This window comes from Uloborus diversus, chromosome 2 (assembly GCF_026930045.1).
Source record: "Uloborus diversus isolate 005 chromosome 2, Udiv.v.3.1, whole genome shotgun sequence".
NCBI lineage: Eukaryota > Metazoa > Arthropoda > Arachnida > Araneae > Uloboridae > Uloborus > Uloborus diversus.
In genome coordinates, this window is record NC_072732.1 from 12,838,589 (window position 1) to 12,861,455 (window position 22,867).

Sequence of the window (22,867 nt, forward strand, 5' to 3'; positions counted from 1 at the left end):
TTGATATTGAAATTGAATGAAGTTTATTGTTTTTTGCCCATCACTTTTTTCTAAAGAACAAATATGGTGAAGCAAAGGTTTGGGTCTTAAGTTAGATCCCTTCTATGCATTAAACAAAAAAAAAAAAAACCCATAAAAATCGTTTCTTTACGTGAGACGCTATGAGTTTACAAACAACAAAGCGCGAGTATGAAATTTATTTTATAATTCCAGTACAAAAATCAACTAAACTAAACACCCAGTTATAAAATAAACACTGATTTTAATTACTATACGATGAATTATTTCAGTCCTAACTAATTATATACGATCTCTTAATTTTTTATAACCTTTTGAAGTCGGGGCCTCCTATAAACTACTACATAACGTAACTGACAACCCACCTGAGTTGAACACTAATTTAACTAAACGCGAAATTAGTTTTTAAATCTATCATCTCCCTCGAGTTCTCCAAGATCCATTATACCCGGACTTAAAGACCATTAAACGACAAGGAGAAGTGTACCGTTTCAAACAGAAAAAGAATTTTCCTAATCTGTACAGGCGTCTTCTAGTAATCGGGGAGCATAGTACATAAAAAAATTCCAACTGAGTCTGTAAATTAATATTACTCTTACTGTAAATTAAGCTGACGGCGCACAGGGGTTCAAAACGACAAAAAAGCGGAAAAAATTCAATAACTTTGAATATTCTCAAAAAATGCTTTGGAAAATTGTTAAAATTGTTGCATGGTAATATTTATCTTCATGTTTGCTGATCATATTCACTGCGAAACCCCGGGTTTACGTCCCTCGACTCTACGTTTTCCCCACATTTTACGTTTTTTATCATCAGGTCCCAGTTTTTCCGTACACTAATAATATTAATTTAACCCGAATGGAAAGTTGTTATTTATTAATTTCCCGCATTTTACGTTTTCCCTTGGCAGTTAAAAAAAAGAAAAAATGTTTTAAAATTAAGAAAAGTGTTTCCCTCTGTGCATTTTTAAACATAATCCACTCTGTTGAAAGTTAATCCATGAAAACAGAAACGCTTCTGCTCCATCCGTAGCTGACCTTGTGGACTTTTCGGCCGCCAATGAAGATGAACAAAAAGAAGAGGAAACACAACTCGTCTCTTCTTTCAATACTGCTAAGAGCTTAATAACAGTGAAAGACTATTTTCTTTATCATAAAGAACAGGAAAACACTTTGCAAAGTGTTCCAATCCTGGAAGATGCTGTATTTACTTTGGATTCAATAACTCATTATTACTGACTATTTTCAACCTAAACGCCCGAATTCGTTACTTACTGTGTTACAATGATCTAAACTGGTGTGTACAATAATGTTCTTTTCGTAAAATATCGCATTTTTACATTTTATAAGCGTCATCGTAGCAACCTTTATTACTATTTTTTTTCCTTATCTGATTTTTGCTTTTTATACATTTCCCGTATTTTGCGTTTTCCCATATTTTATGTTTTTGGATTTGAATTGACGTTTTTCCATATTTTATGTATTTTATGTTTGATTCAGGCCTCTGAGAAACGTGAAATCATGGTTTCTCTGTAGTTCAAATTCATTTCTGTTTTTAATGAAAAATATAAATTAAATCAGTCGTATGCCACACGCAAGGTTTATTTATTGCAATTGATACCCTCGAACAATATTTTCTGGCAATGTTGACAAACTAAGAACAGCTTTATACTAGAATGATTTCGAAAAGGAAATCAGAAATTTCAAACGTTTAATGATTTTCTAATTTTATTGTTTTATGAACCGAATGATTATTTAACTTTTTATATAGAATTTTGTATGAGTTTTAAAAATATTTTTCTCATATGTATCTTCTTTAAAGCCAAACGGGTCCGAAAATTGTTATTTTCAGGTTACTACTGCATTGCATATAGAATAATGCTAGCCATTAAGCCATAACTACGTAAATCTGTTTTTAAAAAATCCTCTATATTTATTGATGAATGTTTCAAAAGCCCCAACTTTCGGAAACAGTAAACAAACGTTTTTAGGCTCTCCTGCAGAGTAGTGAAACTATGACATACGTTTGTCTGGAGCATGTCAAATTTGATGACCAATTTCTTTGATAAAAAAAGCAATATATCCCCGTCATACCGTTACGAGTTATTTTCTAACTTACTATATTGGTATTCGTTAAATAACGAAAATCAAACAAAAACATCTGCCACGACTGCAGTCGCAGGTGGTCGCAGCTAAAATGTTGTTGTTTACTTACAGGAAGGATTAAACTATTGATATATGTAAATTTTAACCCGCCGGAAGCCGCCGATAAAAGTATATTCCACAATATTTCTCATTATATTTTTAAGAAAATAATGTTTCATTCTTTCAGGTAGTTTTCAATTTTGATGAATTTTTAATTTTTAATTACGATGTAATATGCATCCTATAAGTGTGAAAAACCAATCAGAAATAACTTTTATTAAATTTTAGTCCTCTTTATTGAACAAATGAATTAAAACTAAAGTATAAGACGTACGACCGAAAAAAAGTAAAAACATAATTGTTCAACAATCTCGGCTTATTTTTGTAAAAACGAATTTTTTTAAAAAAAAACTCTTATGGAGTAAGTTACTACAACTCAAGGGCTAAGTAATTACGGCATGAAATATTTTTTATCTTAAAACTTAAAAATGGCTATTTTTTCCGCCCTTGAACCACTGTGCGGCGTCCAGAAACATTAAATACAGAATACTAGTCAAACTTCAGATATCGGACGCCAGTTACGATATATTTATTAAGGAACATAAATTTAATCTTCGGAGGGAGTGGCGGGGAGATTTTTGTCTTAAATTCCCCTTGAATTTAACACAAAATACATATTTCAAAACTGAAATATTAAAAAAAAAACTTTGATGACTAAATGAAGTTATTTATTAGCAAAACAAATTATAATAAATTAATTAATTCAACTATTTTCGTAGCAAAATGCATTTAATTTACTTATTTGCTACATAAGTAAGAAATACATTAGTAAGACAAAATTAAATTAGCAGGCGGCGCCGTGAAAATCAAACCCCGATGCGAGAGAATTGTATACGTATTATTCAAAAAAAGATACCTCCGTCGAAAAAATGCACCGTTCATGCCAAAACCACGTGACCTCCTGTGACGTATTGCGCAGTGACGAAAGCTGGTCTACTTAGCCACAACGTGTGAAATTCAAAGTTTCTTAGATTTCTCCGAGACCCCTCAACAGATCCAGACAAAATTAACATGGGACCATCTGGGAAGCATATCCTTCCAAACAAAAAAAGAATTTTTCAAATCGGTCCAGTATTCTTGAAGTAATACGAAAACACACATAAAAAGCCGTAAGCCGAAATCATAACCTCCTTTTTTGAAGTCGGTTAATAACTGAAAACTAGTAAGTACGGAAACATCCATATAGTTTCACACACAAAATTTAACTCAACTGTTTAAAACTTTATTTTGAACAGCTTATTAGTTACTAGAACATGTGAAATCATGAAAAAAGGAAATAAAAATTTTTGACGCAGTTTAGGATCCAGGTGAGGTTGGCGTGCACACTAGTCACTTTTACAACGTTAATGAGAGGGCTGAGACACTGTTATTCAATATTTACATGTGACCACAAATCTAATACCATCGTTTGTTTAAATTTTTATTTTATCTTATACACCCTCACGCCCCGCCCCCTTGATATTTTTCTGAGACCCCCTAAGGTCCCTCCCTGCCTCTCCCCTAGACTGAGAAACATTTATGCAGAAGAAAAACAATGAAAAATGTAGTACATGTAATGCACATTCTACTTTGGAAGATAATATAAAGACAAACGTTACGATGACATCAAGAATGCAGAATTCTTCCGTAATTACTGGAATAATTAATTTTGTAAGTACACTGCTGTGCTGTGTTTCGCACTAATTTTTTTTTTTTATTTTATTCACTCACACCCCATAAGAGCAAAGAAAATGAAACATCCGACTACTAGGCTCATACTTGGCCAAGCACTGGATTTTTATGGCCGACTACTGGAGCATTTTCTTGTATTAACAATAGCTTGGTTTTTAAAATAATTTTTTTTTTATTTCCAGAAACAAATTAGTGAATCATTATCAGAAAGGTATAGCCTAAAGTTTTAGTGTTTTTGTTGTTGTATTGATTGCTGATACTTATAGGTTAACAAAAACCATTAACCGATCTCTTAAATGACCGTCTTCTGGAGCTTTTACCCTATTAAGTCTTGAAGCTTGCTGAAATTTTAAGAAAAGATTTCGGTGACTTTTAGAAGACTTCTTTTACGTGCTTTGAACACTGAGTAAAGATGGATAAAAGCAGTTCATAAAAACTTCTCACGCCAGCATAAAACTGCGGTTTTAGTCACGTGATGTACATCAACCGCGAATTCAGTATCTACATTTCTTCGAATGATAACTATTGTTTTAAGGTTAACCCTTTCAGGGGCGGTGGTTGCGCTGTGAAACCGGTAATTTACGAATTTTTTTCTCTCTTTTTTCCCAATTTTTTGAATCAAAATCGCTTGAGTCCTCTTCTTTTAAGTTCAATGAACAACATTAAATGGCAGAATAACAAAAAAAAAAAATTTTTTTCGTAGGCTCAATTTCTTGTTCAAATCATCAAATTCTCAATTTTTTGTTTACCCCAAAAATTGGAATTTTTTTCAGATTTTAAAATTTTTAATTATCGCTGAAAGAGTGAATCATTTTTCTTCTTTTTTCCTGATGTAGTCAGTCATATTGTTCGAAAAGATTCAAACTCATTTTTACATGCATAAACATGGTTTTGTCCTTCCCCAGGTGGGGGTTGTGAATAAATGGGGACACCACCCCCAGTGAAAAAAATTCTGAAAAAAAATTTTTTAACTGAAAAATCTATGTCTAGATGATCAAATAAACCCATTTGTGGTGTTTTTTCTTAAGATTTCTCAAAAATTAATGACGCGCCCCTGAAAGGGTTAAAAGGTCTCTAACTTTTGTACATTTAAATAGAAAGAAAAATTGGTCAAAGAAGGGTCAACAATATTCCGTCAGAGAGAATATACTTTAAATGCATTTGTATAGCTATTTTAAATGTATTAATTCTCTAACTGAAAATAGAGTTAGAAAGCTATTTATGACTGTTTTGGCTAGAAACACTTTATGTTACTAAAATTAAGAATTTTAAATGAGCATTTTTGTTGTGATCTTTACTCCCATAAGATTATTTACTGCACAAATTCAGTTGCGTTCATCTTTGACTCCAATGAGTTATTTTCGAGTCTATTTTATAGTTTACGAGCATCGATTTTCTCAATGCAATCAGTTGCTACAAACAATGTTAATGTAAATTGTATCAAAGATTTACGGGCACCATAAACGTAGGCTCTCCAGACGTTCCGGATTTCAGGAACAATCCCTGTGTCCCGGTCGGTTTACTTCAGGTTCAGGAGAAAGATAAATTTAATTAGATGACCAAAAAAGACTAAAAATAATTAACAGTGAGAATTATTTTTGGATAATTAATGTGTCATTTGAAACATAGGTTTGTAAAATTAATGTCGAATTAGCTTGTGAGGGTTTTTACAACAACATTAAAACCAAAAAAAAAAAAAAGTTTGTAAAAACGTCTTAGCGAATGAAAAATACATGTAAATATTGTTCAAGTTTTTATCCTTCCCATTCAAAGTATTTCTTCTTGCTAAAGTAACTAGCAAATAATCAAATAAAATGTTTATATTTATCTGCTTGTGTCATTCATTATTACCTATCAACTACCCTCTAAAACACGCTAAAAACCAGCCAGGGGTGTGTTCCTTTCAGGGGTGTTTGTGATCCGAAGTTTCCAAAAATTTTGGGCCGACAACATGTTCTAAAGCTGAAAAATTATAATTAAAAAAAAAAAAAAAAACTTTTAAAAACGTTTATTTTCAATAGTTTTTGTTAGCATATGAAATTTTTTTATGGGGATGGGGTGTTGAGCTTTCTTATAATTTCTGAAAATTTCACATCGTCTTCAGAAAATTTTACTTGAGTCCATGGTCACCCCTGGTTCTCTTTTGAATACTCGCGACGGGGGAAGGGGGATTTCGGTGCCCCAGTTGATCATTTTAGAAATCTGGCAAGCCTAATTATACGTCTCTCTTAGGAAAAATATTTACATGTACCGTTTTCATTCCTTTTTCTTTATTTTAATGTATGCTTAAAAGGAGGGCCTTTATCAACAAAGCTTTTAAGACTATTTCGTCTAAATGTGAAAGTGATTGGGAACTTTTATTTAAGTAAACATGTCCAGAAATTTGAGAAAAAAATAATCTTTCTTCTGAGTAAAACGTAAACTTGTGCAACAAAATAATGTACAGTGTTCAATCGAGCATCCCAATTTTTATTGTTTTATAACTATATGACACAAACCTGTATTCCCTGTGACGCTTTTGTTCCGATGACACAAGCAGAATCGTGCGCTTAGGAGAGTTTAAATTTTTAAGTTCTCAGTTTTACCATTTATATACGTAATTAATTAGGCGACAAAGCGACAGTAGCATTGCCATGAAGGGGTTTCAAAAATCTTGCTATAACATTCGTTCTAAAAGGTATATTCAAATATAAAAATTACATTTAACTATAAATGTATAATAAATAAGCGATTCCATCAAAAAACATAAAAAGCCTCCCGAAAGAATCAAAATATATCCACAAATTAAATACAAAAAAAAAAAAAAAAACTGTAAATCGTACTTTATCTCTATTTGAATTTCAATTATGTCTGTCCAAAAGGAGTTCTCAATGCAAACATTATTTTCAGTGTGGTAAAATTTTATCGTTAAAACTTTTAAAGCAGCTGGTCACGGTGGAAGGTTCAAATAATAGAGTGTAAAATAGCATAAAGTTATACCAAAGTACAGTTGAACTCTCTTAATACGATCAAGTTTAACACGAAACCATGGTTAAAACAAACATTAAATTCTCAAATTTTGGTTTACGATTTAATTACATTAAAAATTTCATGCATAATACGTACATTAAATTAAAAGTCTCGGCTAAGACGAAAAAACATTTCTGACCTCTTTTACTTAAAATGTTCGTGGTTGAATACTAAAACTTTGTTTTTTTTAGAAATTATTCATCATTTTGTTAAGTAGTAGAAGTCTCAGTCTGTAAATAGAAGAAAATATTTAAAAAATTACATAGAAAATATTAATTATTTTACACAGAAAATATTAAATGTCATACATAGAAAATGAAGCCTAATGCCATTTTGTTTACTTGTGACAGTTTAATTTATTCGGAGATAAACCTGTTCATCATAGGATTGCATACCTACTCCGCGATTGCCGATTATCATTTTTCGTCTTCAATATTTTCCAAAAACATTCACTTTTGAGAAAAAAGTGATTTTTTTCTGAATGTTCTAATTGTTAGTACAATGTGTGTATTATTAGTAATGGTTTTTAAATATAGGTGAGCATTTCTTCGTTTCTTCACGGTATCACTCATTTACAGTTACGAATAACGACTAATACGAAGAAATTCATAGATTTTTGATATTTCATTTTTTCCGAGTTCAACTGTAATTGATTGAATTAGTAACAAAGTTTACAGTTATTTTTGTGCCTTTTACTGCTAACTTCTACGTGGTGTTGTATTTTTTTCTTAACTCTTAAGGCGAAGAAGCTTTAAAGAAACTTCGGAGCCAAAGTGGGAAGCAAATCCAGGTGCACTATTCAGTTTTTGTTGATCAGGATATGGACTTCGTTCGCACGTGGAAGCTGAAAGTACCGGTTGGAAGTACTCTGTATAATGTGATGGAAACCATACAAGAGCTGGATGATAGATTTAGGTAGTAAAATTATTTACGATATAAATAGCAATGCATTTCATTTTTGCTTTTCTCTCTCTTTTTAAAAAGAAATAATTTGAGCGATCCCTTTGTAGAATCTGAGCCGATCATTGGTAAAGTAAAGTCTCGATTATCCACGAAATAGACAGGGTGTCCGAGAAAGATCCGTGCAACTTCAAAAATTTATTGAAAAAGAAACAATAGGGTTACAGCGAAACTTATTAGTACATTAGATAAAATAACTCAAAAAGTTTTTTTCTTATAACTTAAGTTATTACCTTAGGAAATTTCTACATGAGACCCTTTCGTAGCACGAACAATATCAAGACGATAATCCAATTCCATCCACGACCGTTTCAGCATGCTAACATCAACAGTAGCTACAGCTGTTTGGGTGTTTTGTTCCGTTGTGTTTGCGCATTGGATTTTGTTTCGATAAACCACACAACACATTCAGCTTTCTTCACGCGATTCACCATTGAAATAACTAAAACGCTTTAATATTCCTTGGCGTGACATGTAGCGCCATATATGGTCAGAAACATACTGCAGAAAAAAACTTTTTGAGTTATTCTATCTAATGTACTAATTAATTTCGCTGTAACCCTATTGTTTCTTTTTCAATAAATTTTTGAAAGTGTACAGATCTTTCTCGGACACCCTGTAGTTTAATGGCAACCGCGTTTAAAACAGTTTCGCAGAAAATCCCTATTATAGTTTAAAAACGATACTATTGCATGCAATAGCTGACAAAAATCGATAACATTCACATACAAACAAGTTAAAACTAGAAAAGGCAATATTATGTAAAAGCTAACTAAGGATCACTCATTAAACAGATTATACACACATACGCGAGTAAATCGTGCAAACAGTTTTCCTGAAACAGATCAAACTAGGTTACACCAATAACGTATAGAAGGAAATTTTCTAACAAAGCTGTTCTGGTTACTCGCTTATGCAAGTAAGTAGTGTAGATATAAAAATCTAGCTTCAACAAGTGACGTAGATTAGCAAGTATAGAGTAGATTTAAAACAGTTATTAGTGTAGATAATCGTTTCTCAACCGGTGGTTTGCGAACCCCTGGGGGTTCGCGAAATTAATATTGTAATGGCGGATTTTAACATTTTTGTTTGATATGAAATCTCAAGTTCAAGCGTTTTTACTTCCTTTTCCAAAAAAGGAAGTATTGTATTCGCGAAAAAAATTTCCCTCGAAATTCGGCCTAAATTTCCAGTTTGCTCACCCCCGAATGAATGTTGAGTTTTTTTTTCAACAAGACCACACGTGGATAAGTGCCTAAGAACGTATAAACACCCGAAATATCCAATTTGATATTCCCCGAGTTAATTACAACGACTTTTCTCATGACGTCGTAAGTAAGTTTGGAGATTTTTTTTTAAAAATCTGGTTTCAATTTGGCCATTGTTGGTGATATTTAGAGAGTAAACAATCGAATCACACTAAAATTGCCAATAATGGGAAATGACATTAAATTGGAGTAAAAGGAAGTCATGTGATGCACACATCAGCTCGTTTGTTCTTCATTTGTCTCTTGCACATTCGATACTCTTTATATATATATATATATATATATATATACATATATATATATATATATATATATATATATATATATATATATATATATATATATATATATATATATACACATATATATACATACATATATATATATATATATATACATATATATACATACATATATATATATATATACATATATATACATACATATATATATATATATATATATACATATATATATATATATATGTATATATATATATATATATATATATATATATATATATATATATATATATATATATATATATATATACATACATATATATATATATATATATATATATACATACATATATATATATATATATATATATACATATATATATATATATATATATATATATATATATATATATATATATATATATATATATATATATATATATATATATATATATATATATATATATATATATATATATATATATATATATATATATATATATATATATATGTATATATATATATATATATATATATATATATATATATATATATATATATATATATATATATATACTACTTTACAAGATTAGAAAGAGGAAGGATCAAAGCAAAAATTCACCCAAAAATTTACAGTACAGTGAGGAACGAACGACTCATTTTCTCGAGCACTGGAATGATTGTCATTTCACCTTCTTCCCTGTATTCTGTTACACTAGTATTTCCGGTTGGCATGACATTTTATTTAAATTACTTAGTTGGTTCTGTTTCATCCGTTATTCGTCTAAAATAAATGTATCAAATATTTCAGCAACTGCAATTTTAATATTCTTAGGGTATAAAGTAGCGTTAGAATTTCGTCCTTCATTAAAAAATTTAATTCAAAACGTTTCATTTGTACTCATTTCTTTACTAATCCACTCTAACTGGTGTTACCTTTTTCCGAAATCATGTAGTATGATATTTAAATATTTTCTACTTTTAGAGATTTTGAGCAATTACTACTGCTTATTGTTTTTACTTGAGCGTATGTCATGTGTCCAACTTTGTTTCCGACTCTCTCAACACAATCCTCTTCAGAAAAAACTACATCCAGCCTACAGCCTTAAGCATCCCCCCCCCCACCCTGTGGAACTCATTTTAATTTTGATGTCTTACTTTTAATTACGCTTTTCGCAATGTGGATTGCGATAGAAACCATTTGTAGAAGTGAGTACGGCAATTCATGACTGCGAAAAGCATAATTTGAATTCAAGGTGTCAAAATTTAAATGAAAACAATTTGCTTTGGGCAGGATGCTAGATGTTTTGTGCTGGATGTTTATTTATTTATTATTAATTGTATCGGCAACGACTGTTTTGAGAGAGTTTGTTTCCCTAACAATTGTAAAACATAACCTATTTTAGTTCGATAATGATCTATTGAATAGATCAGAGGACCCAAAAAAGCTGAATTTGATGGAGGTATAGGATCAGGTGGGGTGGAATGGGCATAAAAACAGGTATTTTTGAAATGATTACCAAACTATTCAAATCTGATATCCAACAATTAAAAACAGTAACTGAGTTTTTACATTTGAACAATAATACACTTCACATATCCGCAGTTATTACTTTCTTCTATATCTAATATATAGAAGAAAGTATTGGATTCGTGCAAATTTTCGAATTTCGAATTTTGACGGATTCGAACGTTTTGAGGTGTGCTGAGTCCATTTCGACTATTTTTGGAAAATGTCTGTCTGTCTGTGTGTGTGTATGTGTGTCACGTCTGTGTGTGACCAGTTTTTTGTGGCCGCTCTACAGCAAAAACTACCGCATGAAATCGAACGAAATTTGGTACACATATGTGCCCCTATGTGAACTTGTGCCCATTGGTTTTTGGCGCGAATTCCTCCAAGGGGGGTGGAGCAATGGGACGTTTTTTGAGTTACGCGTGCTTGCTATTCCTCAGGAAGTAACTGGCGGAATCAAACAAAATTTGGTCCATATGTTGCCATTAACAGGAACAGGTGCTGATTCAATTTTGGTGTCAATAACTCAAACGGGGGTTGAGCTATAGAACGTTTTTTGTCGTCAATTGTGACTGCTGTATCTCAAGAAATAACGAACGGAATAAACAAAAAATTTTTGACAAGTAGCCCTTAGTGGGTATACGAGCTGATTTTATTTTGGTGTCAACAGCTAAAAAGGGGGTAGCGCAATCGCCCGTTATTTTTTTCCATTGTGAGTGCCCTATCTCAAGAAGTAATGCTACGTTCTGGTTGAAATTTGGAATATATGTGAATCCATACGTAAACAGGCTTTGGTTCAATTTTGACTCCAATCGCTCCAAGAGGTGTTGATTTTTTTTTTTTTTTGCGAATAAAAATAGCTTTATTAATTCAACAATAAGAAAGATAAATCGTAATAGATTGTCGTCTGCGTATTTCTCGTGATTTTAATTGTATGGAAATGATCGGAAATATTATCTCAATGATTTAAAATTTTTAACTGTTGCCATCTTATGTTTGTTTATAAATAAAATATTTGTAATTAATTCAAGCAAGGCTTTTAAAATAACTTTCAGTTTTCGCTTTTTGCTTTGCTTTTACAATAATTCAGACATTGGGATGGTCGTCAAGTTTTTGCATGTGTAATTTTGTTTTTGTCACGAATATTGCTTCCTCGTCAAGCATGGGGAGGGATCAGAAAAAGGAAAAATATAGAAGAAAGTTTCGTGATGGCCACAACATACTAGTTTTTACTGAAATTATTTTATTATTTGGTGAAAAAGGTATTATTTCAAAGCATGTTTCTATACCCATTCCACCCCATGGCTTGGGGTGAAATGGGTAGTATTACTTTAAATCCAATTTCAGAATGAAAACATGAATTTATTTAACTTTTTTTCACAAAAGATATTAACATAAGGGTAAAAAACGCTATTGAACGGTATCATCTCTAATTTCATAGCAATTGAAGGGATAATGCCCCAGGTTATTGAGGAATGGCTGACTTAGATTTTTGATGATTTGATCTTCCTTAATCTGCATTTCTTCATTATTGGGAAAGGTGAAAATTCGATTATCACTGAAAGTCGATTATCACTGAAGGGTGTTTTGCGTTCAGAGTGCGATTTCAGGTAACTTTAACCAAGTCCAATGCATCTATACGACGTAATGGGTATCCACATTTTGCAGTAAATTTAAGTGCCTCAACAATTAGCTTTTCTTCATCCGTAGGTAATGCAGTTTGTCCTCTTGATCCTTTAACACTGGGTGGTTTTGTAACCCATCTTCTAAGTGTTTCATATGGCATTGAATATTCCTTAGAAGCTTTAAATATTGACATTCCTGATAGCAATTTCTAAATCAGCATCTGAATATTTCTTCCTACTTTTGCTAAATATGTTCTAGGCATAACTCTGAAAAAATTAATATTTCAACTGTATCACAATGAATTGATTATTTTTAATGTAAAGTTAATATGTTGTGTATGTTTAATTTGTGGTTATTTATTTTATTTTAAGTTTTTTGGAATAGGATTCTGAGAAAGAATACTGCCATTTTATTTAATTTAGACATGTATTTCTAACTTGTTAATTTGACTACAAAGTTATAGATTTACATATAAGTTTATAAATATGGAAAGTAAATTTTATGTGTAGAGACTCTATTAAATTCTTTAAAAATAATTTAAAGAGTATTTTATGTAGTTATACCATCACATTTTAACATATTTGAGCGCTTGTAAGAATTTCAGAATATTAAACTTTCAATAATAAAGAACTTACTTCAGAGAAAAACTTTTAATTAGAAAGAATGTTAATTCCAAAGTCTGTGTCATTAAGGATATAATTATACCCATTCCACCCCACTTTAAATTTTTAAACATATTTCATAAAATATATGGAATTTTTCTTACCTGATTTTTTTAGTTGACAAAGGAGACTTCCTTAAGTGAAAATATAAGTAACAGAATAATTTCTAAATGAAAACAAAATCATGAAAACAAAGTTTCGGAGACATCAAGTATATATAGTTTTGATTTTAACAATGTAATTTTCAAGAAGGCTGCCGCTAAACTGACTGTTGCCACTCAATTTTTTTTGAACCAAAATAAAGTCAAACTAGTGTAAGTAACATGAGTGTTTTTATTTTTTTCTTAAATTGTTTTTTTTTCCTTCTGTAATTCAAAGATCAATAAACTACCCATTCCACCCCACATACCCATTAAACTCCACCTGACCCTACTCTGGATGCTGGAAAGATGTACCTCGGTGTCATTTTTTCCAGATTCACTTTTTTTTTTTTAAATTTCCATTGTTATCAGAATAGACATACTCTTATACGGGCAGTACGATTCCTTCTAGAAATTAACACGGCATATCAAAGGAAAGTTCAACTTTTCTGCGCAAGATAACAGTTTTTCACGTTTCTAAGTTACTAAAACAGGAAATATGACTGCTTTTAGCTCGCTTTTTTTTCTGTGGCTTTCCCATATCTACATCAGTAATTAGCGTAAATGTAATGTGCCCCACATTGAGCATTATTTACTTGTGTTGATATAAATCCGAGATTTATTTTTATTTATTTATTTTTTTTTACCAGAAAACTATAGGATTGCATTCGTGTCTGCATTAGGAAGTGTTATTTTTAAATGTAAAAAATATATATATTTGAGTACGTTTAGTCACAAGATTAATCTTGTGACTAAACAACATGTTGTGTTACAAACATTATTACGCATAAATAAAATGCATTAAGAATTTTGTTACGTGTTGTTTCGTAAATTAGCCATTATTGCGTAGCTCCTATTATGATTCCTATTGATTTGCACTAATTAAGTTAACTGTTAATATTTTTTGCTTGTTATAACAAGTTTAATGATGTTACCTCAAGTGGGGCATTTTACTTGATGTAGTGGGGCGAGTTGTCTGACTGTCAAGGCAATATGCCACAAAGTTGCAGTTTTGTTTTTTCGCAATAAAAAATTTAATTTCTAGTTTTTGGTCATGAAAAATTTTACACAGCCTCTGGACCGATACTAAAAGAGGCCGGAGGTATTATTATTTTTTTTAAAATAAAGTTTCTGCTTAGGTGGGGCGAGATTGCCGGACTTACTCCACTCTTATTTTATCGCTAAACGTTATTTACGTAGATTTTTCTACAGTTCAGTTATCGAGTGGATATTTTTAGGAACTGTTGCCATTTCGATAGAAATTTTCGAGGACTTCTGTCATGATTCTACTATTTTTGACATGCTGTTGGGGGGAGGGGTTGATGGACCAACTTAGGGGAAAGGATGTACAAGTCAATAAGATTTAATTTACGCGGATTCACATCATTTCATCTAAAGGATAAGAAAATATTATTTTTTTTTTGCAATGTTTGTTTCATATTTCACACTGTTAGGTTTAATTTGTACACTTAGGTTTATTTTAATTTTGTACAGTTAAGTTAAGCAGTTTTTATTTATACATATGTATTTATTATTGGAAGTTATCATTCGAAAAAACCTATAGCTAAAAAAAGACATTTTTCTCTTTTTATTTCCAGGGTACAATACAACGTTTTTAATGGGAAGCCTTACCCCTACGCGATGTTCAACCTAGAAGATGATCCAGAGAGCGGACTATATTGGTTCGTCTACAAAAGGAGTTCGAGATCAAACGCTCCGCAACTTATGGAAGCTAGTAAGTTTTTGGTTAAGAATATACCATAGCCTATTGTGGCCAAGAAAAGTAAAAGTTATAGAGCACCGAATTAAAATTTTGAAAAATCATAGCAATAAAACATTGTCACGCTACTAAAAATTTAATCTTCTTTTACACAAGTATTACATTGCAAGTAATTTAAAGCAATCATTAAAAAAAAAAAAAAAACATCAAATTTCTACGACACATTAGGTTTTTTTCGCCAGCTGTGATTACGATTGTCTATGGGCCAGTTGTGGCCATCTAAAGTTCTAAGTGTAGCAAAAGCAACATTTTTAGCTTAATATAAATTTCTGAGTTCAAATATTAAACATTTAATGTTGCAAAACATATTAGTAGCTCTTTCAACGATTTCTTAAAAAGATAGGAGACAGTAATAATAACTTTAAAAAATGAAAAGAAAAAAAAAGAAGTGCAAAACATATTTGTAGCTCTCTCATTCTTAATGAACAGGAATCAGTAAGAATAATTTTAAAAAATAATAAGAAAAGAAGAACAGAAAATAATTATATTGTCTATTTCATTGAAAGTCGTAGGTGTACGAGCACTTTTGGGAGCCACTTAAATCTGTATAGTAGCTTGGCATTGCTGCATTTTCTTTTTATTTTACTAGTCACGTACAACTAACTTTCGTGACAACAAGAACTGTTGCTGCGTTATCAAAATTCTTTTTCTCAGACTGATTTTGAATCTGAAATGGCAATAGGAATTTTAGATTTCAAATTCTTGTAAGCTGAAAGTAACTACGAAAGAATTTGGAGACTTAAATGAAAAGGAATCCCAGAGCTTACTTTTCAAATACAAGTTCATATGGCAAACGAAGTCAATTTAAACCGCTTTTCGCGCATCTGACTGGAGAAGGAAATACAAGTTGTCTTACATGAAATACACAGCCAGTTCAGTCATTTCCAGCCGAAGACTGCAGTTTCGTGCTTATTAGCACTCATCAGCCTGGCATAGGAAAGTGACTGAGCTGGAGATGGAAAACCTCTTAAGGAAGCGAAGAGTGCCAAACAAACTGGTAGCTAATATAGACTTAGCGCAGACCAGACGAGTGACCGAAGCAATGGTTCGGTTCAACTCAAAGATTGAAGGCAAGGCATGGTATATCCAGTAAATTACCGCCCATTAGCCAGGGCTACAGCTTTTTTCACAATGTTAGCTGAATAAGAATGGTTAAGCTTCCAGTTGATTAACAATGAGCGGGAACCATCAAAGCCTTTATTATCAACAATTTATTATTATTAAACAATTCAGTTAAAAAAAAATCAAATATGTGATGTCGTACATTTCCGTTTTCCCCATACTTAAAGTAACTCAAAATGTCCAAACCAATCTGAAACGAAATTCTCAGATCATTAGATTCTGTTTGTTCCAGTTGAATGTCGATATATTAAGCATTGATTAGTTTAAAAACTGCTTAAAAATTGTACTCCTGTTCATTTTTGTTGTTTTTATCTCAGTTTTATTTCATTGCTGTCATCTTGAAAATTCGTCAAAGTAATCTTTAGATTTACAGTTTTGGAGAGTATAATAATTTGTTTCACAATGGCAATCTTTCGACAGGTCCCGTCGATATTCAGATTCGAGAGAACGAGGAACTGATCCTTTGGTACAGAAATGGGCATTGGAATGATCATCAAACTGCTCTGAACGTGACGTCTACAAGTGAATCTCCGTAAAATTCAGCACCCACTCCCTCGTCAATCGCTGATGCTACTGTTGCCTCAACTTCAATTTCATTTCCTAGATTAGAACCTAATTATATATATGTATGTGCTAAAAATATATATGCCGCAAAAAAAATGAGGAAGCTTTTTATAACGCATCAGTAAATATACATTTACAATGTTTGGTTTATTTTACATTTTATGAAATTGATCAAGGAGTCCTTTGATGGTGTTGATCATTGTATTACACTTTTGAACTCCATTTCAGCCAAGATAACTCAAGCGAAATAAAAAACATACGTGGGTTATGTCACATCAAACGTTTCTGAAACGGTTGGATGGAATGTAACCCCTTTTGTGTAGTCATTTTATTAAGTTTATTCATAGAGAACGTTCCTCTTAAACATTTTGCATTATCAGCGAAGCTCTTTTATCACTTTGAGAGGCAACATCATGTGGACGAAGACATATTTGAAATTAAGTAGATTGTTGTAGAATTAATACAAAAGGGATATGGAAACAATGGCGAAGCTGTAATGTGTTAAAACATGCACTTAAATCCAATTTCTGGTGTTTTTACCTGCGTCAAGAAATTTTCAAAGCAATTTCATCGGAGCCGACAACAGTTTGCTTCGGATCAGTTATATATAGAAGGAATACGTTAAGTTGCTTACACTACAGAAATTGTGACTAAAGCATTGCAGCATTGAATAAAACTAATTGTTTTACGATTAATTCAAACATATTTAGCTTAAAAATTTTAGTGATTGAGCACTCCTTAAAATTTGATTGATTATTTTAATTTTCAGTGGTACCGGCTGAGTAGTTTTCAAGTCTACCGGCATCTTTCAAAGCAATTAGTAACTTCCGGGGACTACGATTCCAATCTTGAGAAATATTGCTCTGACTTCATATGAACCGTTTTATTATTATTATTATTATTGTTATTATTATTTTTATTTTTATTATTATATTATTATTATTATTATTTTTGAGTGAGGCAAGTCCAAGAAAAGAAGTCTGATGTGGGCACAACACTACTTCTTTTTACGTCAGTTAAATAAATAGTTTTTATAATTCAAAAGAACGGGTGAGTACTACTTAAGTGCGCACGTTAGAAGCAATTTTTTCTATGTGAATAGCTTTTTAGACATTTTTCTACAAACTTAAAAATATGATGATTCCAGAGAATTGAGTACTTTTTATTGGCGCTTATTATAGCTCATATTAAAGAAAGGCGATGTTTTTTTTTTTTTTTTTTTCATTTTGTTCATTACCCTTGTATGGAAACTACTTTTCTGGTAATATCATAAGTTATTTCACATTTTTAATGCACTTACAAACAAAATAAGACTTTGAACAAGACAAAAAGTTCCTTCAAAATAAGAAAAAAATCATCCCAAATAATAAAAGTAACTCATTAAAGTGTAAAATAATCAACCAAATTCAGAAACTGACATAAAAGAACAAAAAAGTTCCATTCAAATGATCCGTAAACTAAGTAAAAAAATTCCCAAACAATAAAAGAAACAAATTGAAATGTAAAATAGGCCACCTTAGTAACGAACATGCCATTAAATAACTTGAAAAGTTTAATTGAAATAATCCACCCCTTCTAAATAAAAAGTAATAAATAAAAGCAAAATTTTAAACCAACTGAGAAATATATACACTGGTGTGCAAAAATTAAGGACGAGACGGTTTTTTCAATGTAACTTTGTACAAAAGCTTTCCAAATCAACACATTTAATACCGTAAGATCCCCAATACGTAAGGACATGTGTAATGTAAGCAACACTTACTAAAAGAGAAATCAGAGGGATAAAAAGAAGCTTTATTGAAAAAGTAGCATGGAGCGCAATGCGACTGAAGGCTGAAACATCCCTGTGATGGGTGTCCAGCAAGAAACATCCGGTCTTTAGTAAGGGATATGATCTCCCCCGACTGCTAGGCAGGTTTCACAGCGTCTCCCATGCTGAGAATGAGGGTGTCAATGAGTTGTTGAGGCATTGCTGCCCATTCGTCTTGCAGCGCCAATCGAAGCTCCCGAACCGTTACTGGTGGTAAGGTACGAGCTGCCAAGCGTCTGCCTAGAAAATCCCGTACATGCTCGATGGGATTGAGATCCGGAAATCGTGCCGGCCAATCCGTACGTTCAATATCTTCACTCTCTAAGAGCTGTTTGGCAGCTACTGCGCGATGACATGGTGCATTGTCGTCCATGGAAAGGAACTGTGGACCCATAGCGCCTCTAAAAAGACGCACATATGGAAGAAGAATCTCGTTACAATAACGGGTCCTGTTGACTGAACCCGCGTCGAAGATGTGAAGGTCTGTACGACCACCAAGCATGATGCCTCCCCAAACGAGAACACCGCGACCTCCATATCTGTCCCTTTCAATGATGTTCGAGGGATGATTGCGGCTTCCCCGCTCTCTCCAGATGAGTATGCGATGCGAATCGCTACTCAGACTGAATCTGCTCTCATCTGTAAAGAGAACTCGTCCCCATTCATTGTCTCTCCAATTCCGGTGTTCCCGGCACCACAGAGAACGCCTTCTCCGATGGGCAGGCGTTAGAGGTACACACCGTATAGGGCGTCGTGCAAACAGACCACCACCGTGCAGTCTTCTGGCCACGGTAAAACGAGATATCGGTCGTCCAATCGCCTGTGTCGTGTGTCTAGCGATTTCTCCCGCTGTCTGCCGCCTGTTTCTTCTGGCCTGTAAGACAATATACCGGTCATCTGCGGGTGTGGTTCCTCGTGGACGACCACTACTGAACCCCCCGATAGCTGTTCCTGTCGTTTGAAATTGTCTCCAAAGTCGTGAAACGATGCTGTGAGCAATTCCGAACTCTGCAGTCACACTTGTCACACTGCGGCCTTCCTTTAACTTCCCAATGATTCGACCTCGGGTAAAAGCATCCAGATGTCGCCTAACAGACTGATTATTCGCCATTTCTCGCTGAGGCAGCAACTCGGTGTGATTTTAACTGCTATGCGGCGTGCAATCTCTTTGCCAGAAATACTGATCTTACACCGACAACATGCTTTATACTACTCAGACACTCCCCCATTACGTCTGCCTGCATATCTGCGCATGTTCTACCGTACATCACCTTACTTTATCTCCTGATTGGTCTTTCTGTCCGCTCTGCCTCTTCGTTTAGCTGATATGCTAATTTTTCGACTTCGTCCTTAATTATTGCACACCAGTGTACATGAAATCATTAATTACCAATGAAAATAATATTAAAATACAAAAAAAAAAAAAAAAAAGAAGGAGCAAATATGGCGACACGTTAACGTTACGTTTCCATTTTAGCTAAGGGAGGGAAAGTAAAAGGGTCGCCAATTTTAGTATATTCTGGTAATGGAAATGTGTCGAGAATTGTACGTTCAAAACTAAGAAGAAGTTGAGTTTTTTTTATATTAGTGTTTATGAGTGGCGTTCCAATGTAGGTCACGAAAAGTCACGGTGCTCCCAAAAATTTTCCAATATTTGAAGACAGTTTTGCAATATTGCAGTTATTTTAAACCTTTTTAATTACGTTCATGTATTTTCTTATTTGATGTAGGTATGTGTGCATGCACGTGTCTCTTTTCTTTTCTTTTTTCTTTTTTTTTTTTTGTCACATTCGGTGAAATTTGGAGTTTTACTCGAAAAACCGAGAATTTCCACCTCTCAAAAATTTAGGTATCCTGTTCCCTTTAGCGTCTGCAATCTAAAATTGCATTAAAAATGCATGGAATATCTATAGAGAACAAATAGTGCCTTAGAGTAAGCGAGAAATTTTTAAAAATAATTACACACCTAATTTGTCGCGAACCTGTGCAAAAAGCATTTTTTAGATATTTATTTTTCTAATATCGACAATTATAGCGTGATTCAATGAATTACTCTCTAAATATCACCAATAGTACCAAATTGAAAAAAAAGATTCGAAAGGTCATTTTTTCGGCCAAAATCATGGCGATATATCTCCTAGTGGTGGCCAAGTTATTACATATATTAAATAAACGCTGATTTTCCGCAAAACACATGTAATCGATTCCTTTTGAACATTCGGATGCAACCAAAAGGAGAGCTGCGCAAGACCCCACTTAGAGTCTGCATACCAAATTTCAACTTTCTGCGGCATACCATTTTTGAGTTACGTGAGATACCTGCGCACATACGCACATACATTTCGCACATTCATACGTACAATCCGACGTCACGAGAAAACTCGTGATAAATTCGGAGACCGTCAAAATGAATACTTTGGGCATCCGTAGGTCCTTAGGAACATATGCACGAGCAATCAGGTCGAAAAAAATACACTCAACGTTCTTTCGAGAATGATTAAAATTTAAATTTAAGCTGAAATTTGATTGAAGATTTTTTGGCAACAACAATACTTCTTTACTATAAAGTAAGAAAAACAAAGTTAAAAAAAGCACCAATTTGCCAATTGCAGCAAACACGTGTTTCGGCGTTACAGGGAACGCCTTTTTCAATGCAAAAAGTAATGAGCTTATGGATGAAAAGACATCCCACTTCTTTACTATGTAAAATAAAGTGAAAATAAAGAAGAGCTTGCTGCAAAAGGGAGTTAGCACCAAATTTCAATTTCCAGAAGTTCTGTATTAAAGTTTAAAACACCAAAAATCATTCTATTTATTTATTTAAAAAAAATGTTTACAACTTCTCATGTAGAACTATTGAAAAGCGTTCAAGAGGAGTTATTACAGTATAAAAAAGAAAAAGTGGATTTATATTTTAAGCTATAATGCAGACCTTTTGTAAAATTGGAGCTATTTTCTTTTTGCAGCAAACCCTTCATTCATACTTTTAATCAGTAAAATCACATCTGTACAGTCACAAATCTAAAATTTTATTTTTTAGGAGATGAAAGTTTTAGCTCCTTGAATCTTCTTGCCATAAATATATGGCAATAATAACAAGAAATTATGTTACCCCACTTAAAAAATTAAAGGGCACATGTTATCTTGCGTAACATGAAATATTTATTGACTGAATTTTTAAATCTGTATTTTAAATGTAGAGACTTGCGTACATCATTTGAGGTTTTATGATTCATTCAGTTTATACTCATGTACTCGATATGCTTCGTACTCTGTTTAATGTACATTTTCATGAATAAATTCATATATGCACTTCGAAAACGCACTCCAATTCTTCCTAATTAAAAATGCAGTTTAATTACGGAGAATGTCTTTCAATGTCTGCAACAAGTTCGAGGTTATTAAATGTCCATCGCTAGAAAGTGTTCACCAAATTCTTGAGGCCTTTTCCCAGCTTTCTAAACTTTTCGTCAGGAATTTAAACGCTGCAGAGACTTCAAGTCACCGTTTCGTCTCTGGAGTCTCTTTCCGTTAATTAAGTTCGTTAAGCATTCGAAATATTCTTCATGAATTCGTCGAACGCCTCATTAATGAAGTTCCGTGACTTTCGTCTGATTGAACTAATTACATAACCCACTTCGGCGGGTTCATTCGGGACCGAAGGGTTCGTTCAAAGGTAATTCTCACTTTTTTATCACGTTCCTGCGGATCAAATACATTTCAGAATGTAAAATTTGTAAGTTCGTTTATTTTTATTCCGTTGAAATGTATAGAGACAAATTTCTTTGGGAAATTTGAGCTACGCAATGGTTAGAAAAATATATATATATATATTGGTAACTTTTTCACTCTCAAGAACTCAAAAGAAAGATCTTTTTTGTGTATTATTTTTTTACTTTCATTTTTAAAGATTAGAGATGTAGAATTTCCGGAAATTTTGAAGTGGTGGAAAAAAAAACTGTTTTTTCCGGTTTTTTCTGGAAAAATTGGAAAAAAATTTGAGATTTGTTCTTTTTTTTTTTTTTATGAATAAAATTAGGGTTTCTTAATTTTCCTTGGAATATATAAAGGGTTAAGCATTAAAAAATATATGCAATCCAGGCATCATCTTTTTTTTCTGCTTGAGAGAAATACACATAAAAGTAAATTTCATTAGAAAAAAATAGCCTGTTTGTTTTATAACCGAAAACTTTCTTGGTAAAACACGAGAAATAAGTCAAATCGTGGTTCAACCAATAATATTGGGTAAGGTGTGTCTACTCGTAACAATTAGGTTTT

General features: G+C 32.5%; 1 protein-coding gene across 1 annotated transcript in view; it reads left to right on the forward strand.

Moving 5' to 3' along the window:
- Nucleotides 1–16,914, forward strand: part of LOC129216868 (uncharacterized protein CG3556-like) — an 80,381-nt gene extending 63,467 nt beyond the window's left edge. Inside the window, exons 8-10 of the mRNA XM_054851083.1 lie at nucleotides 7,643–7,817; nucleotides 14,912–15,048; nucleotides 16,636–16,914. Of these exons, the coding sequence (XP_054707058.1) occupies nucleotides 7,643–7,817; nucleotides 14,912–15,048; nucleotides 16,636–16,751 (428 nt within the window). The 3' untranslated portion in view covers nucleotides 16,752–16,914. The remainder of the gene's footprint in view (nucleotides 1–7,642; nucleotides 7,818–14,911; nucleotides 15,049–16,635) is intronic.
- Nucleotides 16,915–22,867: the final 5,953 nt, after the last annotated feature.